This window comes from Salvelinus namaycush, chromosome 11 (assembly GCF_016432855.1).
Source record: "Salvelinus namaycush isolate Seneca chromosome 11, SaNama_1.0, whole genome shotgun sequence".
NCBI classification, from domain to species: domain Eukaryota; kingdom Metazoa; phylum Chordata; class Actinopteri; order Salmoniformes; family Salmonidae; genus Salvelinus; species Salvelinus namaycush.
The window spans coordinates 14094891-14116890 of record NC_052317.1 but is presented as its reverse complement, the minus strand read 5'-3'; the positions used below and the strand labels follow the sequence as shown (position 1 = coordinate 14116890).

The following is a 22000-nucleotide window of genomic DNA, read 5'->3' as shown; positions in this document are numbered from 1 at the left end:
CCGACCTCAACCCAATTGGGATGGGTTGGACCGCAGAGTAAAGGAAAAGCAGTCAACAAGTGCCCAGCATATGTGGGAACTCTTTCAAACTGTTGGAAAATAATTCTTCATGAAGCTGGTTGAGAAAATGCCAAGAGTGTGCAAAGCTTTCATCAAGGCAAAGGGTGGCTGCTTTGAAGAATCTAAAATATTAATATGCTATTATGCTACAATGTAGAAAATAGTAAAGATAAAGAAAAACCCTTGAAGGAGTAGGTGTGTCCAAACTTTTGACTGGTACTGTATATCATAAAACCAACTAAACTGAACAATAAAAAGGTACCCATAGTCTTATGAGAAGGCTATTCACTAGTCTTATGGTGAGAAGACTAGAGCGAGGGCGAGTAACAGTACCATGGAAAGCCCTGATGACAGCTGTCTGTAGGCCATTATTGAAGTGTCTACGTGGTCTGCAGCCACTACAAATAGCACAAGGTGTTATTGAGCATGTGATATTTTATATGTATAGCAAGTAACGACGAGAATCGTTTAAGATGCACAGAGATAGTAATAAGGGAGATGACTGAGTGCGTTTGGGAATAGTACTAAGTGAATGTGGATGTGAGAGCTGTGTGAGTGTGGAAAGGATGTGTTAAGCTGATTTGAAATGTGGATAATAAGAGGATTTAGATAAGAGATATTATTACTATTAACTACTGAGTGAATGAGAGCTGTCAGGGGACTATCTCCGGTGTGAAAGAGGTGCGTGTCTGAATGAATACCCCAACCAGTTCTGTGTGAGCTGAGTTTTCAGATCTATAACGTTATCTAGGGGTTCTGTCCACCACCGCCCATCGATATACAGGTAGTGAGCACTGACAGGAGAAGCCGTTGAACATTTTGAGAAGGTAACAGTTGAGCTGGGTAAGGGATGTAACAAAACACATCCAGAGTCCTTCTTCAGTACCGCCACCACATTGTACGATGGCACCTCTGAGGGGACACACAGACACAAAGGGAAGAGGTTTAAGACAGCAGTACTAAAATGGTATATTAATACTTTATACTATGTTACCTTAGCGATACTGTAGCATGGTGGATGTTTTGTGAGGGAGTAGATTTAAACAAGTGTACTTACCACCAGGGAAGCTGCACAGACCTGTGGGGAGACAAAGAGGAATGCTGCACGTAAACAGTGGAGACAGAGCAGAGGAGGGGATAGAAAGGGAGAAGAAAATCTAGGAAAGTATTGTTTGTGTGTGTGATACCTGCGTCATACTGTTCCACCTTGGCAGAGACCAGACCACGTTTTCCAGCAGTGAACATCTCCCCACTATCCATCGCAGCTGCCTCTTACGTTGTGGGGAGGAGAGAAACAACATATAAATAGACGAAGGAAGGAAGAAAGGAAGGAAGGGAAGAAGGAAACAAACATACGTGATCGGTTCAGAGGGGTTCCAATCTATGTGGTAGCGTGGGGTGGAAGAGTAAGAGGAAGAGTCTGCTTTTTAAGTTGTAAAAATTAAATATTTAACGTTCAAAGCACTTGGCTGGTTCAAGAAAGGGGAAACAAAATCCTAGCTAGGTTCAGAGCACTTCACTTTCAAACCAAAGATACTTTCGATAATCAACAAATTGAATAGTCTCTTTTGTGGCTAAGCTGGGTTTTGGCTTGCAGCTTCGGGAGTCACTCACTCACGTTCTTCATCTTTTACTCCGTTCTTGTTTTTGTCTCTCAATGTCCTCTTCTGTTCTTTTCTGGTTTCTCTGTTCTATATTACTCTATTTCTTTGTCCATTCTTTCCTCCCATTGTTGTCTTCATTGTTCTCTTTCTCCCCCCCATGCGTACTAGCTCCCGTTTGTCACGTTCCAGACCTTATTTCCTTTGTTTAGTCTTTGTTTAGTTGGTCAGGACGTGAGCTGGGTGGGTATATTCCATGTTATGTGTTTTCATTGGTTTAGGGTTGTCTAACTAGCCTGATATGGTTCTCAATCAGAGGCAGGTGTTTTACGTTGTCTCTGATTGGGAACCATATTTAGGTAGGCTGTTCTCACTGTTTGTTTGTGGGTGATTGTTCCTGTTCGTTGCGTTCTTTGTTTTCTAGATTCACATGTTCAGGACTGTAGCGTCGTTGGTTTCGTTTTGTTTATTGTTTTTGTTCGTGTTGAATCAGTGTTCGAATAAATATGGATACATACCACGCTGCAATTTGGTCCTCCTCTCTTCCACGTAACGACGAGCGTTACACCGTTCCTTCATCTGCACCGGTAATAAGGGGTGCTCCCGCCCCTCTGACTCCCATTGACCCCTACTCCTCTGGATGGGTCACACAAACAAAATGAGAGTAAGGAAATTATCGAAAGTAAACTATAAAGTACACATCATGCCTGATTTTTACACCTCTTTCTCCTGTCCCACCCTCTTTTCTCCCATAGAGCCTTACCATGGCTCAGAACAGGGCAGCACGACTGACCCTTGGATGTACACAGAGAGCTAATATTAATAATATGCATGTCAATCGCTCCTGGCTGAAAGTGGAGGAGAGATTGCCTTCATCACTACTTTTATTTATGAGAGGTATTAACAAGTTGAATGCACCGAGCTGTCTGTCTAAACTACTGGCACACAGCTCAGACACCCATGCATACCCCACAAGACATGCCACAAGAGGTCTCTTCACAGTCCCCAAGTCCAGAACAGACTATGGGAAGCGCACAGTACCACATAGAGCCATGACTACATGGAACTCTATTCCACATCAAGTAACTGATGCAAGCAGTAAAATTAGATTTTAAAAAAGTTTTAAAAAACACCTTATGGAACAGTGGGGACTGTGAAGCAACACAAACATAGACACAGACACATGCATACACACACACACACACACACACACACACACACACACACACACACACACACACACACAAACATACGCACTATACACACACATACACATGGATTTTGAACTGTAGTTATATGGTGGAGTAGGGGCCTGAGGGCACAGTGTGTTGTAAATCTGTGAATGTATTGTACTATTTTAAACATTTTATAAACTGCCTTAATTTTGCTGGACACCAGGAAGAGTAGCTGCTGCCTTAGCAACAGCTAATGGGGATCCATAACAAATACAAATACACATGATCTTCCTGATGCATTCCTCTAATGTGGGTGCGCTCTGGCACTCAATCACGGCTCCTCTCTCTCGATGCTGTTGATGCTCCAGGTGCCACACTTGGCTGTCTCGGCATGGCACATGGCACACCACTTGATGGGCCTGGAGTTAGCGCCTGTTGTCTGCTCTGAGAAGCAACGGTTGGGGAGGTAGCAATGAGCTAACGGTCAAGAGAGAGAATTTGTGTGTAAGTATGCATGCACATTAAAGTGTGTATGTGTGCACACACGTTTGCATGCATGTGTGTGTGTGGCCTCACTTTTGTGCAGGAACCGGATGGCGCTCATATACTCAGCTCCCAGGTAGAGGAAGGAGTTGGTGTTCATGGGCAGCTGCACCAGTTTCTGAGGGGAGTCCTTGAACGTCAGGTTCTTGGCTGCGTAGCCATCTGATGAGACAGGTTGAAGCCCTGCTGGGGACAAAATGAGTAAGCACTCTATCCAGGTCACATGCTGATTTCAAACATTTTTGTATGATTTTGTCAATGGCAGGTGCTTGGTGTGGGAAGAGCGACACAGTTACGTCATCAATGACCACACAAAGGTACCTCATCAGTGACTGATCGGGGGTGAGTAGAGAAAGGCAGAGAGTACTGATAGAATGAGGAAGGACAGAGCAAAACAAGGATAGACTGAAAATGTTGGAGGTTGAAAAACAGACATGTACTGTATATGAGATCTACAAGGTAGAAATGGATTGGTGGGTTATGGTTGTACATAAACTCAGCAAAAAAAGGAACATCCCTTTTTCAGGACCCTGTCTTTCAAAGATAATTCATAAAAATCCAAATAACTTCACAGATCTTCATTGTAAACGGTTTAAACACTGTTTCCCATGCTTGTTCAATGAACCATAAACAATTAATGAACATGCACCTGTGGAACGGTCGTTAAGACACTAACAGCTTACAGACGGTAGGCAATTAAGGTCACAGTTATGAAAACTTAGGACACTAAAGAGGCCTTTCTACTGACTCTGAAAAACATCAAAAGAAAGATGCCCAGAAAGATCCCTGCTCATCTGTGTGAATGTGCCTTAGGCATGCTGCAAGGTGGCATGAGGACTGCAGATGTGGCCAGGGCAATAAATTGCAATGTCCGTACTGTGAGACGCCTAAGACAGCGCTACAGGGAGACAGGATGGACAGCTGATCGTCCTCGCAGTGGCAGACCACGTAACACCTGCACAGGATCGGTACATCCGAACATCACACCTGCGGGACAGGTACAGGATGGCAATAACTTCCCGAGTTACACCAGTAACGCACAATCCCTCCATCAGTGCTCAGACTGTCTGCAATAGGCTGAGAGAGGCTGGACTGAGGGCTTGTAGGCCTGTTGTAAGGCAGGTCCGCACCAGACATCACCAGCAACAACTTCGCCTATGTGAAAAAACAGACCTCCATCCTATGCTAGCTTGCTACCGATGGCCCGGGTAGCTGTCTGAATCGCCGTGACCCCAACCAACCTCTACTCACTGGACCCTTATGATCACTCGACTAAGCATGCCTCTCCTTAATGTCAATATGCCTTGTCCATTGCTGTTCTGGTTAGTGTTTATTGGCTTATTTCACTGTAGAGCCTCTAGCCCTGCTCAGTATACCTTATCCAACCTTTCAGTTCCACCACCCACACATGCGATGACATCACCTGGTTTCAATGATGTTTCTAGAAATTGGATGCAGTCTATCACAGTGCCATCCGTTTTGTCACCAAAGCCCCATATACTACCCACCACTGCGACCTGTACGCTCTCGTTGGCTGGCCCTCGCTTCATACTCGTCGCCAAACCCACTGGCTCCAGGTCATCTACAAGACCCTGCTAGGTAAAGTCCCCCCTTATCTCAGCTCGCTGGTCACCATAGCAGCACCCACCTGTAGCACGCGCTCCAGCAGGTATATCTCTCTGGTCACCCCCAAAACCAATTCTTCCTTTGGCCGCCTCTCCTTCCAGTTCTCTGCAGCCAATGACTGGAACGAACTACAAAAATCTCTGAAACTGGAAACACTTATCTCCCTCACTAGCTTTAAAGCACCAGCTGTCAGAGCAGCTCACAGATTACTGCACCTGTACATAGGCCATCTATAATTTAGCCCAAACAACTACCTCATCCCCTACTGTATTTATTTTGCTCCTTTGCACCCCATTATTTCTATTTCTACTTTGCACATTCTTCCACTGCAAATCTACCATTCCAGTGTTTTACTTGCTATATTGTATTTACTTCGCCACCATGGCCTTTTTTTGCCTTTACCTCCCTTATCTCACCTCATTTGCTCACATTGTATATAGACTTATTTTTCTACTGTATTATTGACTGTATGTTTGTTTTACTCCATGTGTAACTCTGTGTTGTTGTATGTGTCGAACTGCTTTGCTTTATCTTGGCCAGGTCACAATTGTAAATGAGAACTTGTTCTCAACTTGCTTACCTGGTTAAATAAAGGTGAAATATATATTTTTTAAATGGTCTGGGGTGGTGTGTCACAGCATCATCGGACTGAGTTTGTTGTCATTGCAGGCAATCTCAACGCTGTGCATTACAGGGAAGACATCCTCTTCCCTCATGTGGTACCCTTCCTGCAGGCTCATCCTGACATGACCCTCCAGCATGACAATGCCACCAGCCATACTACTCGTTCTGTGCGTGATTTCCTGCAAGACAAAAATGTCAGTGTTCTGCCATGGGCAGCGAAGAGCCCGGATCTCAATCCCATTGAGCACGCCTGGGACCTGTTGGATCGGAGGGTGAGGGCTAGGGCCATTCCCCCCCAGAAATGTCTGGGAACTTGCAGGTGCCTTGGTGGAAGAGTGGGGTAACATCTCACAGCAAGAACTGGCAGATCTGGTGCAGTCCACTGCAGTACTTAATGCAGCTGGTGGCCACAGCAAATACTGACTGTTACTTTTGATTTCGACCCCCCCTTTGTTCAGGGACACATTATTCCATTTTTGTTAGTCACATGTCTGTGGAACTTGTTCAGTTTGCCTCAGTTGTTGAATCTTGTTATGTTCATACAAATATTTACACGTTAAGTTTGCTGAAAATAAATGCAGTTGAAAGGACATTTCTTTTCTTGCTGAGTTCAGTAGGGCTTGGAGGTTCTAGATTTTCAGAATGCTACTCACTTGAAGGCCCCGGCATAGTCATAGTAGGGTTCCTTGTGAGACCTTGAGCAGTCTCCCTTACACAGCTGCATGGGTGAGCCTGGCTACCCCCCTGCAAAGCTGGGACATGAACCCTTAGAACCCTTAGTGTCTCCTGGAGCGAAGCTGACCATGAAGCAGTCGCTCACCGCTGGAAAACAAATAAACACATGAGAAACTGACTTAGCACATCAATTCATTTGCTGCATACAACAATCTGATTTATCCATATCTGACAGGCCATGAAAACTACAGCAACCGAACAAACGATGTATATAAATAGAGACAATATATAAAGCCCAATATGTATACAAATAATCTGACCCACACAAACATAGAGAGGAAAAACCACACCATGCAATGATAGAGATACAGTATTAAGTACATCCGACACACATTCCTCACTCTTAGGGAGTCAACTACAGACCATCAAACACAACCAAGTTTCAGTCATTCAAACTCACCTCCCTCCACAGGTTTGTCCTCGATGCCAGCCCAGTTGATCTGGTCCATTGGCACAAGGGTGCCCATGGGAATGTTCCAGCCTGCAGATTTGCAGAGCCCCGTGTGGCAGGACTTCTTGCCCCAGAGGTTGTTGAACCCGAAGCCAGTGTCATTCTTGGCCATGGCCAAAACATAATAGCAGATGTCAGAGTCTAATGGGCAGGAGAGGAGACATCAATACAACAATCAGAAACCAGATTTAGCCAGAATCCATTTGATCTGATTCAAAGTACAGAATCATCAACTTTCTATTGGCCTATCTGCAACTGAAGTGCTAACGGCCACTGTATACCCAGTCTCTTCCATTCTTGAACTTGGACTTGAGATTCATACCCTCGCCGTAGTCCTCTGCAATGATTGCAGGTAGTAAGTGTTGAGGCCGGCTGTCACTGTGTAGACGTCTCCTCCATCCCAAGTGATGGCATCGGCCTCACCTGCCTGGCAGAGACAAAGGGAGAGACGTTGAGTGAGAAAGTGTGAAAGACGCTAGATGTGCGCCTCACATTGTCGTTTACTTTAAGCAAGCATCTCAACTGGTGCTGTGCTGAAAATAATTCTTCCTGTGGCTAATTGGAACCTTTTGCTGAACTCCAAGAAACTATCCCTCAAAAGATTATGTCAACTATGAAATGCATAAATGAAACACGTGCGCTATTGCAAAAGTCATTGCATGTCTTCAGCTCTTGGTCCAAATTTTCAACACCATTTCAACTTTCCTTCAGCTGGGGCAGCCTACGCTGTAGCTGAGGACAGAAGAAATGGTCGGCCTATCCGGAATACTTGGGCCCTCCATACCCTAACAACCCCGACCCCCACCATTGATTTTCTAAACCCAGAGGCGCATCATTGTGTGACTTCCGGAAGAGCTTGCGAAACAGACCAGGTCGGGTTTGAGAAGTCAATGAGAGAAGTAAAAAATTCTTCCTTTGCTGTTAATTTTCTCGAAACCTAAAGACACAATCTAGATTCGAGCCAATATCTTAAGTAGTTGAACATGTTATTACTCCAACCTCGTAAAAGTTACAAACTGACACGTTTTCATTTTCGTCAAAAAAATGACTTTATATGGAAGAAGTGCCTTTGATTTCACGGCCTGCACCCGTCAAATCACTTATTACTTATTAAAATCAAGCATTATTTCACAACGGGTCAGTTTTATTGTAGCCTCCCGACTGGAAGTGTATTGGGAGGGGATGGATGAGCAGCAAGTGGAGACATTTTGGAATCTCCAAGTCTGCTGCCAAAAAATCCAAAAAGACAAACAACCCCCTCACCCACACCAAAACACCGTATGGCCCTGTATTCATAAAGAGTCTCCGAGTAGGAGTGCTGATATAAGATCAGTTTAGCATTTTAGGATTATATGGACAGGGGGGGGGGGGGGACCTGATCCTAGATCAGCAACCTATGGGCCCTGAAATGAGACAGGGCTTTCCATTCTGGCTTCTCAATATTCAAAAGTGGCCAGTGGCCACAGATACTTTGTTTATTTACCCATTCCCTATGTCTACCATGAAATTAGAGACTTCCAGGGCTCTTTAGTCCAAGGTAGGTAGCCTAAAATTTGGAGCTGAGGTTTGCCAGTTTAAATCCTAAATGCGAAGGGCCATTGTGCAAAACTGCACTATGGCGCTGCACTGCAACTGACCTTGTGCGCCAACCTTTCCATGGGTGTGTCTCAGGGGTTGGGATGACATTGTCCGCAGTGCACTCTGAGAACACTCGGAAACTATAAACATTCTGACTAGGACATGACCATTGATTTGAACCAAGTGGCTGGTCAAATGCATAACCACAGCTGGACACACATCCACACACTCTCTTGCTCTCTGACACACACAAACACAAACACACACACAGTATCATGTGAACGTTGACCCTGTGACCTCTGAGTCAGCAGTGTCAGAGTGCAGTGACAGCTCCTGGTACACATCCAGCAATAAAGACTTATGTTAGTTACTGGGCCAAGTTGCACAAGTTCACAGCATTAATTGGTGCTCTGGGTCAACATGGAGAACAGCCTTACCATATATAGAACTTGAGTTTCACTGAAGGATTCACTGACTTCCTTCTTGTTCTTCATCTCCACCAACTTTTGGCTCATGTCCATGTGCAAATAATGAAGGGTAATTTCTGCATCATCCTACTGGTTAACTATTAGGCAGAGTGGGAGAGGAGGGTCTAACAGTAGTGGTCAACTAGGCCTTTCTGACTGTGCAGAACCATATATGCTTATCAGCAAGGATATATTATGATCGAAGTCGGGAGTGCTGTATGCATGTTATGATATGGCAAATTTGAGCCATACTGTGTATTCAGCAAGGCGTACCTGCTGGTACCAGAGGGGTCTACTACAGTGCAAGATCATGAGTGAGCCAGCTTACTTTGATAAGCAACAAGAAATAACTACGGATGTTCTGGTTAAAGCTCAAATTAAATATGAGTTCTTGTTTGTTTTTATCAATTAGGCCATGCCCATTTCCAGCTTGTTTTTCAATAAAAAATAAAAAAGTAATAGGAGAATATTTAGGCAAGTTAGCTAGTCTCCTTGATGCTGCTTTGTAGTATATCCTTCTGCTATTCTTGGCAAATAGATATCAATAACATAGACACCATACAGTCACGAGTTTGTGGAAAGCATGTTACATGTGATGCATTTAATTGACCTTTCACCCTAACAGTGTTCATCTATCCATTTCTCTCTCAGAAAAATGTGGGACTGTCTGCAGATGAAAGTCCATGGAGAGACACCTGCATGTCCCGCCAGCAAAGAACTGGAGCAAAAGACGAGATTCCCGAAGGTGCGAGCCAAAAGCTAGCCTTTTGCTCAAGTGTAGTGCATGGGTTGTCAACACTGAAACCGGAGTTTGTAACCTCTACCTACTTCATGCAAATCACTCTAATTGCCCTGCACAGAACGTATAACTAAATTTCCCCCTTGCAGCTAATATGGACTACTTTTATCCCCCTAACGATTAAGGTTAGGATGGAACCAACCAAAATCATAAAACGATTTAATACAAAATACATTTCACCAAAATCAAGGTTTCATAATTATTGCCACTCCTCATTTAGTACTTAGTGCAACCACCTCTGCCTCTCCTTGTATGCATCTCTGTTTCGACGCTGTATCTGACCAAAACGTTCAATTTGTGTCTCATCTGACCAGAGCACCTTCTACCAGTCATAATTTAAATGACGTTTGGCAAACTTCAAGTGCTTGCATCTGTGTCTTGGGGTCTGAAAGGGCTTCCTTCTGGCAACCCTTCCAAAGAGCCTGTGGTTGTGGCCTGCAATTCCTTCACAGTGATTCTTGGGGATGTGGTTGCTTCTCTCACCATCCTCCTCCCTATCCTGGGGTGCAAAACGCATTTGCTTTCTCTGCCCATGAGGTTTTCAACTGTTCCATATTTTTTACATTTTTAAATAATTGCCCTGACCGTGCTCAGTGGTATATTCAATTGTTTGTGGATCTTCTTGTAGCCATTACCAGATTTATGAAGGTCTACGACCATCTGTCTCTTTTGAACTGCCAGTTCTTTTGTTTTCTTCATGGTGTTGGATGACAAAGGGATATTGCATGCATGTTACCTTATTTTTATACCCTAGTGAAACAGTAAGTGATGTAATGGCTCAATATAGTTCCTTAAGACTTAGATAAACTTAAATAAGTGGAGTTTAATTTTGGTATGTTTTTTACAATAATCTTTAATGGTGCCATTAATTTTAAAACCTTGATTTGGAGGACATTGATTTTTAATTAAATCATTCCATCGAAACATTAAAAGTACAGTATTTCTCACATGTTGGTATTCTGAGTTTCTCTACAATTATTGTTTATATTTTTTAAAGTATTGCTTGTGCATTGCCAGTCAGGGGTGCCAGTAATTTTAGAGCCCACTGTATATATACACTACATGACCAAAAGTATGTTGACACTTGCTCCTTGAACATCATGGGCAATAATATGGAGTTGGTCCCCCTTTGCTGCTATAACAGTCTCCACTCTTCTGGGAAGGTTTTCCACTAGATATCAGAGCATTGCTGCAGGGACTTGCTTCCATTCAGCCACGAGCATTAGTGAGGCCGGGCACTGATGTTGTGTGATTAGGCCTGGCTCACAGTCAGCGTTCCAATTCATCCCAAAGGTGTTCGATGGGGTCGAGGTCAGGGCTCTGTGCAGGCAAGTCAAGTTCTTCCACACCGATCTCGACAAACCATTTCTGTTTGGACCACGCTTTGTGCACGGGGGCATTGTCAGGCTGAAACAGGAAAGGGCCTTCCCCAAACTGTTGCCACAAAGTTGAAAGCACAGAATCGTCTAGATTGTCATTGTAGGCTGTAGCGTTAAGATTTCCCTTCACTAGAACTAAGGGGCCTAGCCTGAACCATGAAAAACAGCCCCAGACCATTATTCCTCCTCCACCAAACTTTACAGTTGGCACTATGCATTGGGGCAGGTAGCGTTCTCCTGGCATCCGCCAAACCCAGATTAGTCTGTCAGACTGCCAGATGGTGAAGTGTGATGCATCACTCCAGAGAATGCGTTTTCGCTGCTTGAGTCCAATGGCGGCAAGCTTTACACCACTCCAGCCAACGCTTGGCATTGCGCATGGTAATCTTATGTTTGTCGGCGGCTGCTCTGCCATGGAAACCCATTTCATGAAGCTCCAGACGATTTGGTTTCAATTAAATGGAATTATTGGTTCTGGGAATCTAGAAATCACCATACAAATACGCCAACATTTATTCAAGACAGTTGTATGCAACAAGACCCCATGTTGAACTACTGACTCAAATCAGAACTCAACAGATTGATAGCTCTCCCACTTAAGATTCTTAGCTTACTGCAAAGTTTTTTTTTTTTTTTTATCCCATTTTCTCCCCAATTTTCGTGGTATCCAATCGCTAGTAATTACTACCTTGTCTCATCGCTACAACTCCCGTACGGGCTCGGGAGAGACGAAGGTCGAAAGCCATGCGTCCTCCGAAGCACAACCCAACCAGCCGTACTGCTTCTTAACACAGCGCGCCTCCAACCCGGAAGCCAGCCGCACCAATGTGTCGGAGGAAACACCGTGTACCTGGCCCCCTTGGTTGGCGCGCACTGCGCCCGGCCCGCCACAGGAGTCGCTGGAGCGCGATGAGACAAGGATATCCCTACCGGCCAAACCCTCCCTAACCCGGACGACGCTATGCCAATTGTGCGTCGCCCCACGGACCTCCCGGTCGCGGCCGGCTGCGACAGAGCCTGGGCGCGAACCCAGAGACTCTGGTGGCGCAGTTAGCACTGCGATGCAGTGCCCTAGACCACTGCGCCACCCGGGAGGCCCAGCTTACTGCAAAGTTGATGAACCCTGTGACAGACAAATCCAAACTATGAGTAAGGGTCAAAGTTAGATTAGCGATATTGTACATGGTCCCAATCCCAAACTACTTGTTATCTCTCCCTCTAATATCTGACTAGACTAGATAGATATTAGTTATGTTGTAACAGCTCCCCCTCGCTAACCATCCGCTGGGCTAGATCATACTACCTGGTAGATAGGTGAGTGCAACTGAGTCCTACACTATGAATCAGGTTAGAGGAGTTAGCCAGATAACTTTGGTCAATTCTAAGTTCAACTCGGGATAACCGATACCAGGAAAGTGGCTCACCTTTTAGCCAGGTAAATTTCAAAGGCAACAAACTTTTTAGAACCAACCTGGTCTGGGGCAGGCTAACTCAATCGATCCTTAATAGTGTCTGAGCCATAACTTGAGTACCAATGAAATTAGATACCCTCCCTCGCGCAAATATTGTGTTATCATCCCTTTCATTTGAGAAAGACAACTGATTAAATATTTTATTAATCAAATGTTTTGTGTTAAAAAAAAATTGTAATATTAAAATACCTATCACATTACACATTTAGTAATGACAGCATTTGCTCTCCAAACTGTACGTTTTTGTGCCCGATTGGATTTAAAAATTTGCCAAAGCCACAACTAACCATAGACATATAATCAATAGGATGGCAGTACCCATTCAAGTCAAGACTGGCAGCCATTGCTAGTGTACCCATGAGTTTAACAGTCAGACTGGCAGGGTTAGAGGTTTAAAAACCCTTCTATGGATTATATGTCTGTGGCCACAATGCAACAAGCTGTTCCACAGATAGAAAGAGCGATTGGAGTGGGGAAAAGGTGCTCGTGCATTGATAAGCACACCAAAGATGTCCATAAAATAAAGACGTCACTTCTAAAGGCCTACTTCACACCATAGCCTGCTGAATTCACAAGATAACTTTTCTTTCATTGCGCCACAAAATGTAAATGTGGCACTGACTCGCCAATGGATTGATGTTTCAACATTGTCTCAATGAAGAGTTCAGCGTTCGACTATCCACGTGCGAGGCTGACGAGAAATATCCACCTCCGTAGTACGGATAAAGCCTGACCTTGAATGTGAAGCAAACTGAAGCTGGCTAGCTTTTAAAAAGCCTGAGTAGATCTAGCTTGCTTTGTACTATAAACTGGGTGGTTCGAGCCCTGAATGCTGACTGGCTGACAGCAGTGGTATATCAGACATATACAAGGGGTAAGACAAAACATGTATTTTTACTGCTCTAATCACGTTGGTAACCAGTTTATAATACCAATAAGGCACCTCCGGGATTTGTGGTATATGGCCAATATACCACGGCTAAGGGCTGTGTCCAGGCACACGGCGTTGTGTCGGGCAGAGAACAACTCTTAGCCGTGGTATATTGCCATATACCACAAACCCCCGAGGTGCCTTATTGCTTAAGTATACCACTCTGGTGTCCCAGGTCTGAATTAGTCCCTGATTAGGAGAGGATGAAAAGCAGAAGTGTTTTGGCCCTCCAGGACCAACATCTAACAGCTCTGGGCTAGAAAGAGTGATAATACCACAACCCATTGTTTACACTGACCGAGATCCTTCAGGTCATTGGGGCGGGGGTACCAATAAATACCTGAGTGATATTGTAGATTCATGGGGTCAATTTGGGTTTCTTGTGGCCATTTTCAATGCATCATCACCAAAACTATACTTCTGAGCTCGTGGTCACAATTTAGACAGATTGCAGATACACAACATGGTATAAATTGAATAGAACAAACAAGCCAAAGTTCCCTTTGTTTTGATGATTATATTTAAGCATCAGCATCTTTTCTTGGAAATGGGGCAGCATATAAAAAAATGAATGAAATAAGAAAAAAACTAGACTACATGTCAATCGCTACACCACCCCTGTACAGTGCAGGTTAACAGTTAAGGACACCTCACCCCCCTCCCCAAAAATCCCTCACCTCCCCTCTCCATTGATTCCCTTATTCAAAGTCACCCCCTTTCTCACGTTCACTACTGCAAAAGCTCCTCGCCCAATCAACACGGAGACGAGCAAATTTGGGACCCATTGGAGCTCAGGGTCAGAGTTCAAGCCCCTCCTTTACCTGGCTGTAGGTGTCCATGACTCAAAAAAAATAAGTATTAACAACTCAGGGGATAAAAGTATTTTGTCTGCTAACTCTGATGCCAGCTCTGATCATTATCCGGGCCCTCAGCTTATTTCTAACTGTATCTCTAATGTATTCTACTCCGATTGGTTTATTACCTCAGAATAAAACTAAAATCAGAATAGAATGCCTTCGGTAATTGACGATGAACAAAATGCCCTCTAACAAAGTACACAGCCAGCAACTTCCTCCCAGTCGAATGATGGATAATGGAGTCCATCCACTGTTCCAAAAGAACAAAAGGTTGCAGCATGTAACGTCCTCCTGGGTAATTGGTGATATGGGTGTGGCCTGAAGAGATAGAAAAGACAGGGGCTTAGTTCCTCTCCTGCACAAATACAGTCTCCTGTGGACATAGCCCCGCCTCCTGCAGTGTGATGTCATAGTCCAAGTGGGCCAGCTTCCGCCGAGGGAAGTTTGTGACGAGCTCGAAGCGTTCGTTGGGGTAACCCTTCGACTGGACGTGTCTCACCAGAGCCTGGATGGGGTGGAGGACACAAGAGGAAGAAGGTAAGTAACAAGTCATGGTAACAGCTTACTAAATAACAGCTTGATAACTACAGTGGCAAGAAAAAGTATGTGAACCCTTTATAATTACCTGGATTTCTGCATAAATTGGTCATAAAATTAGATCTGATCTTCATCTAAGTCACAACAATAGACAAACACAGTCTAAACACAACTAATAACACACAAACAATTCTATGTTTTCATGTCTTTATTGAACACACCATGTAAACATTCACAGTGCAGGGTGGAAAAAGTATGTGAACCCTTGGTTTTAATAACTGGTTGACCCTACTTTGGCAGCAATAACCTCAACCAAACGTTTTCTGTAGTTGCAGATCAGACATGTACAACGGTCAGAAGGAATTTTGGACCATTCCTCTTTACAAAACTGTTTCAGTTCAGCAATATTCTTGGGATGTCTGGTGTGAACCGCTCTCTTGAGGTCATGCCACAGCATCTCAATCGGGTTGAGGTCAGAACTCTGACTGGGCCACTCCAGAAGGCGTATTTTCTTCTGGCCGACAGATAGCCTTCCATTCTTCTGCAAAATGTCTTGATAAACTTGGGAATTAATTTTTCTGTCCATGATAGCAAGCTGTCCAGGCCCTGAGGCAGCAAAGCAGCTCCAAACCATGACGCTCCCTCCACCATACTTTACAGTTGGGATGAGGTTTTGATGTTGGTGTGCTGTGCTGTGCCTTTTTTTCTCCACACATAGTGTTGTGTGTTCCTTCCAAACAGCTCAACTGTAGTTTCATCTGTCTACAGAATATTTTGCCAGTAGCGCTGTGGAACATCCAGGTGCTCTTTTGCGAACTTCAAACGTGCAGCAATATTTTTGGGGGACAGCAGTGGCTTCTTCCGTGGTGTCCTCCCATGAACACCGTTCTTATTTAGTGTTTTACCTATCGTAGACTCGTCAACAGAGATGTTAGCATGTTCCAGAGATTTCTGTAAGTCTTTAACTGACACTCTAGGATTCTTCTTACCCTCATTGAGCAATCTGCGCTGTGCTCTTGCAGTCATCCTTGCAGGACGGCCACTCCTAGGGAGAGTAGCAACAGTGCTGAACTTTCTCCATTTACAGACAATTTGTCTTACCGTGGACTGATGAACATCAAGGCTTACAGAGATACTTTTGTAACCCTTTCCAGCTTTATGCAAGACAACAATTATTAATCTTGGGTCTTCTGAGATCTCTTTTGTTCGAGGCATGTTTCACATCAGGCAATGCTTCTTGTGAATAGCAAACTCAAATTTTGTGAGTGTTTTTTATAGGGCAGGGAAGCTCTAACCAACATCTCCAATCTCATCTCATTGATTGTACTCCAGGTTAGCCGACTCCTGACTCCAAATAGCTTTTGGAGAAGTCATTAGCCTAGGGGTTCACATACTTTTTCTAACCTACACTGTGAATGTTTAAATTATGTTGTTTTTTTGGTCTATATTGAATACAATACATTTGTGTTATTAGTTCAAGCAAACTGTGCATGTCTATTGTTGTGACTTAGATGAAGATCAGATCAAATTGTATGACCAATTTATGCAGAAATACAGGTAATTCTAAAGGGTTCACATACTTTCTGTTGCCACTGTAGTTATAGGCATGGAAGAGCCATGTCCTCTATGTTAATGTCCCAGGGAGTTTGTGTCAGTTGCATTTCAACTCAGGATGAATTGAAAATCAATTCTTGAACTGAAAACTGACCAGTACTTCTACGTGGACTTATTTCAGGTCATGAATTGAACCGAAGACCTAACACAAGAGTCCATTCTCACCATAAGCTTAGCCTTGAACGATAGGGCGATCTGCTCTCTCTGGCCATCTGGATAGCGCAGCATCAGTCTGGCCTTGGGACCTGACGATACAATACAGGAAGAATGCAGTCAGGGTAGAGATGGATGAAGACGTAGATATACACACATAATTTACATTTGGTCATTTAGCAAACGCTCTTATCCAGAGCGATTTACAGGAGCAATTAGGGTTAGGTGCTTTGCTCAAGGGCACATTGACAGATTTTTCACCTAGTCGAACTAGCGACCTTTTGGTTACTGGCCCAATGCTCTTAACTGCTAGGCTACAATCTCAAAGTAACAGTCACAGCCACACACTTAAACATGATGCGCAATAACACAGTAGTTTTAATACCATTGTCATCAAGGCAGTCGAGGTCGGAGGTTTCCGTCTTAACAGATCTGGAGCTTTGGCCAGCTGAGGTGCGATGGTTCTCCCCAGAACGATGCTCTGAGTCTGGGTCGGCTTGGGAGCGGGCCAGGGTGGCCGCCGGAGGCTCCAGGTGGTTCTTTTTGCTCTCCTCTTTCCTGTGGCTGTTCTCTTTGTGGGGGGACTTCCTGTGACGGACGGGGGGACTGTCCGGCCGTGGCGGGGGCTGGGGGGCTGCGGCTGCAGAAGTGGGAGGGGCTGGTCCTGGAGGGGTGTGTCCGCCAATGGAGTAGGAGCTGCCCTCCCGGGGTTCTGTTGTCTCGTTGTCCGAGCCGTCGACAGAGATTAGGCCCTCGCTGTCAGAGAAGGGCTCCGCTTCGGAGTCTCCATCCGAGTCTGCATCTGCAGAGTGGGGGGAGTCAGGGAGGTCGGGGGCGGAGGACGACTCATAGTGGGTCTCCTGGAGAGAGGCTCGGATGGCTGCCTCCAACTGGCTGTCCTCACTGGCGTCTATCAGACTCTCCTGAGAGAGAGATGGGGAGAATAAATCAAACAGAGGTGTGAAAGAGAGATAGAAGTGATGAAGAGAGAAAGAGTGAACAGACTGAGAGAATAAAGTTACAATGTGACTGGAATTAGCAATATGGACCTTATTTAAGAAAACACAAAGAGAAAGTTGAAAAAGAGAGTAGGAGGTGACTCACGGAGCGGGCGCGTTTGGCGGGGGGCGGGTGGCTGGATGCCGGGCCATCTAGCTGGCCATGTTCCGTCAGGAAGCCCGTCACCTGTTCAAGAAACGAAGCCACGTCCAACTGGTTCCACTCCACCATCTTCTGACCTGCAGAACGGTCAAACACGAGCATCGTCAGTAAGACTTTCAAAACCTTTTTAGTGTTAGTAACTGATCAAGCACTCAGAAACCCAGAGCAGGCCTCACCTGTCCGGGGGTCCAAAATGGAGATATAGGGAAACTTGTTGAGCTTGTAGAACTGGATATACCTCTGTCCCTCTTCACTGTCGTGGTAAACCTGTCAATGCAAACACACACACACACACACAGCAGGTCAGCTCCCCTCAACACGCATCTATGGCACACAGTGTGTGTGCGTGTGTGGAAGTGACAGCGTATGTACTGTGTATGCATGACAGACCAACTGGCAGGTGTCTTCACTGACATTTTCAACGTGTCCCTGATTGAGTCTGTAATACCAACATGTTTCAAGCAGACCACCATAAATTAATGTACATACTACCTCAATTGGTCCGACCAACCAGCGCTCCCGCACATTGGCTAACCGGGCTATCTGCATTGTGTCCCGCCACCCACCACCCGCCAACCCCTCTTTTACGCTACTGCTACTCTCTGTTCATCATATATGCATAGTCACTTTAACCATATCTACATGTACATACTACCTCAATTAGCCTGACTAAGCGGTGTCTGTATGTAGCCTTGCTACTGTATATAGCCTGTCTTTTTACTGTTGTTTTTATTTCTTTACTTACCTATTGTTCACCTAATACCTTTTTTGCACTATTGGTTAGAGCCTGTAAGTAAGCATTTCACTGTAAAGTTGTATTCGGCGCACGTGACAAATAAACTTTGATTTGATTTTATGACAAGGAGAAAAATTGTGACAGTAACCACATTTCTATCCGACCATTTCATGCAGATGAATTACCTGACATATGAAAAAAAAAAAAAAAATCACAACCGTGCTGATGTAAACATGAAACGCCAGTACAATTTTATAAATGCCTGACAGAGAAAATGTTCGTTCGACATGGTGGAATCTTTTTGTGTCTGTAAAATAAAATGATGAGATAAATGGCGGTGGAAACTACTTTATGCGCAGATATTTATATAATAGCCTTCATATCCAAGTAAACTTGGGAGTCACGCTAAGATATGTTGTGTGGTCCTAATAAACATGCAGTTTGTTAGGCTAAAGATAAGTCAGGTGGTGAAAGTGCACGGTAAAAAGCTTGACACTCAATTCCAATAAATATAGAGGGTCTTAGTCTGGTGATGATCGATGCTTGGCTGCCGTTTTACAACTACAAATAATATTGCTCTTGTCCATAATAATCTCATAATGTAGGTAGACTACCCACACAGTATATGTGAGCTGTTGGCTAGAGCACATGTACCAAGACCAGAATGGGCACATTTGCTATAAAACAGTTTTTGTGACAAAACCATCAGTAGAGTTGAAAATGAGCTGAAACCAATTTAACTTGAATTTTTCATTCGCTATATGGGAATTTAACGGCTTAAGTTTTTTTTAATGTGAACTACATCATCACGCACAACCTTTTATCAGCAAAAAGTCTGATATAAAACATCTCTGGTGGGAAAAAATATTCTATGCAGATTTTATAATATTTGCATGAATATCTGCTGCAAACTGGATGGAAACCTAGCTACTGAAACACAAAGTATTTATTTCTGAATGGGAAGGTGACATTTCATGTGTGAGTGCACATTCGTACCTGCCAGAATATGAAGTGCTCCCTGATGATGGTCCGGACCGCGTCGTTGCTCCATACGTCTCTGTTGAGACACTGGCAGGCAAAGTCCTGCACATTCTGGATGTTGATCATCAGCCACTTGTTATCCAGCTGACCACAGTCCTTCGCCTAGAGAGAGAAAGGAGCCAGATAGGTATTAAGCAATATGGTAATAGCCTTGCCCTCTGGCAGGCTAGGTGGAATTGTTACCATATTGCTTAGAGGCCTATTCAATCCTTTCGGCTAAGGGTGGTTTGGATGACGGTCGACTGACAGTCCTCCGGGTCAAGGGAGCTTGGGTGTCCAGGGGGGGAGGGGGATCCTCACCGTCTCAAAGCTGCCTTTGTGCATGAGCTCGACGGGGGGCCGGAACAGATCCGCCAGGGTGCTGAGTTTTTTGTCCGCCGCACTGCCGTTCCTCAGCTCCTGCTCCTGGCGGACTTAAAGAGAGCAGAGAAGCCTTTAGCGTATATACCACAACCTGACCAAGATCACAACACAAGTAGTGCCTTGCCTGATGCCTGAAGGCTAGGTGGCACTATTTTCTATGCAAATACATACACATGTAGGCTACTTACTGGTTTCTGTTTGGAAGTCCCTAAAACCGTCAAATATGGAGCGGGCAGGTCTTCGTCGCTTTGGCGCTGCAAGAGTGGTAGATGGAGAGAGAGTGAGAGACTGTTAGATGACTGAGACAGAGGGAGGGGGAGACAGAGGGAGCATCAAGTTGTAGTGAGGTAGGCTAAATTATGGGGTTGCTCTGCAGTACTGTACCTCCAAACATAGGCTCTGGCTCCACCAGTATGTCCTGCTTCTGAGGGATGGGCGCACGCACTTCGTCACTGCAAAACAGACAGACAATATTCAACTTCAATTCCAGGAGCGCAGACCTTTTTCTCATGAACGTGCTTTAAATGAAAAACAATAAGACCAGGATTGGCGATCTCTCGAAGTTTGGGTTTGTTTCATCACAGGCCCCATCTCTTATGACCCTGCAGTTGTTGGTGTGGTGGAATAGGCCATTGACTTACTCTGCGGGGGGAGCTTTGCTGCTGGATGCCCCTGCTGAACTGGAGCTGGTGCTGGGCTCCTCTGCGATCCCCCCTCCGTCCAGGAACATGGTCACTGCCATTTCTAGATTGTTGTTGCATGCTTCTAGCATATGCTTCCCCACACTCTCTGTGGCACCTGGGGAAATGTAACAAATAGCATGGATGACACACACACACACACACACACACACACACACACACACACACACACACACACACACGTGACCGGATGTATTACATCTGAAATATATGTTGTTGCATTGAATCATTTCTTAATTGGTTGACATAAGCCATGTTATTAAATGTTTCCCGAGATCTGTACACCAACTAGGATCAATCCAAAAACGGACTAATGCGCATGCGCGGTTCTTGTTTGAGCTCAACGCACTGGCAGAAGGATAATGGCACTTTCACTATGTATACGTTTTATCTCCATGCATGGTAATCAAGAACTGTGTGACATGTGCAATTTACATGCAATCTAAACTTGCATGCAAAAATGTCTGCATATATAGATGGTTAGAGTTTGTCATGTTTACTGCGCATGTCTGTTTCACTTTTCATGTCTTCTCGACAGAACATGATACGATCACACAAAAAATGGGATGATTCGGCCAAATTGCCATCTACATATATATACCATTAAACATAGCATCATTAAATTACAATTTTAATGCAAACTTTGTGTAACAGTAACGTTAGCAGAAGGAGGCTGGTGTGGTGCTTCCGTTCCGATCGCTTGAACATGACAGGCGGGAGATGTTTCAGCCATTGTAAGGTGGAGCCTAGGCTAGGTTAGCTCGACAAGAGGAAAATGTTGCACCCAACGTCCATTCCACAGACATGAGAGAAAATAAGGCGAGTTATTGCACCTCTAGATACTCAAAATGACTTTTGGGGAAACTCTAGAAAGCCATTTTGTGTCAGACATCATCCCAAGACAATTCTATGTAGTCTTTCCTGGGGGTAATTTTATGTTTAAAAGTTATATGTTACATTCTGGTGACCACACACTTGACGGTCGTAGCTATCTCCAGTTATTTTTCCCCTTGTGTGACAAGAGGGGGCAGTAAGTAAGCACTGATGCCCCGTCTGATTTTCTTGCGCAGCTTTCTGTGATGCTGGGGCGACATGATTGTTTTCGGAAGATAACTCATGAAAAATTTACATTGTAACAATAAAATAAAACACATTTTACCTGTAATAGATGTGAACTGTTGTATTAACCCATTCACCCCCGGAGTTGATGCGTCCCCGAGCGCCGCCATCTTACCGCCACCAACAACAACACAAATCATGCGCGTGCGTACTGCCGTTCTGTACTCGCGAGCTTTGCCTGGATGGCTGCGTCACACAGAGACTTGTGTTGGATTGTGGGTAATGTATTTCATTACCCTATCTCTGGTTTGACTACGTTGGCTGAGTAGCAGGCCGC

At 44.6% G+C, this 22000-nt stretch overlaps 2 protein-coding genes and 1 pseudogene across 2 annotated transcripts; all 3 read right to left on the bottom strand.

Annotated features, from left to right (window-relative positions):
* Nucleotides 1-246: 246 nt before the first annotated feature.
* LOC120055526 (serotransferrin-1-like) lies at nt 247-2464 on the bottom strand. Its single transcript, XM_039003388.1, has 4 exons — nt 2180-2464; nt 1248-1331; nt 1118-1138; nt 247-972 (listed from the first exon to the last, which is right to left on the bottom strand). Exons 1-4 carry the CDS (start codon nt 2238-2240, stop codon nt 722-724), a joined length of 417 nt encoding a protein of 138 aa, XP_038859316.1. The 5' UTR covers nt 2241-2464; the 3' UTR covers nt 247-721.
* A 580-nt stretch (nt 2465-3044) lies between these two features.
* On the bottom strand, nt 3045-8914 carry LOC120056296 (annotated as a pseudogene).
* Nucleotides 8915-13938: 5024 nt separating this feature from the next.
* Nucleotides 13939-21862, bottom strand: LOC120055854 (UBX domain-containing protein 7-like). Its single transcript, XM_039003871.1, has 11 exons — nt 21764-21862; nt 20545-20701; nt 20288-20355; nt 20092-20157; nt 19841-19953; nt 19496-19642; nt 17940-18030; nt 17707-17840; nt 16988-17525; nt 16615-16694; nt 13939-14803 (listed from the first exon to the last, which is right to left on the bottom strand). The coding sequence occupies exons 1-11, from the start codon at nt 21831-21833 to the stop codon at nt 14642-14644; spliced, it is 1626 nt and encodes a 541-aa protein (XP_038859799.1). The 5' UTR covers nt 21834-21862; the 3' UTR covers nt 13939-14641.
* Nucleotides 21863-22000: the final 138 nt, after the last annotated feature.

Coding starts and splice junctions, on each gene's coding strand:
- LOC120055526 (XM_039003388.1), bottom strand. CDS start 2,240: ATGAAGGAACGGTGTAACGCTCGTCGTTACGTGGAAGAGAGGAGGACC. Junction 1,332..2,179: donor GAGGACCAAATTGCAGCGTG/GTATGTATCCAT, acceptor CCACAACGTAAG/AGGCAGCTGCGATGGATAGT. Junction 973..1,117: donor TCTGTGCAGCTTCCCTGGTG/GTAAGTACACTT, acceptor GTGTCCCCTCAG/AGGTGCCATCGTACAATGTG.
- LOC120055854 (XM_039003871.1), bottom strand. CDS start 21,833: ATGGCGGCGCTCGGGGACGCATCAACTCCGGGGGTGAATGGGTTAATA. Junction 19,643..19,840: donor ACAAAGGCAGCTTTGAGACG/GTGAGGATCCCC, acceptor TTCTCTCTCTAG/GCGAAGGACTGTGGTCAGCT. Junction 17,526..17,706: donor CCGCCAAACGCGCCCGCTCC/GTGAGTCACCTC, acceptor TCTCTCTCTCAG/GAGAGTCTGATAGACGCCAG.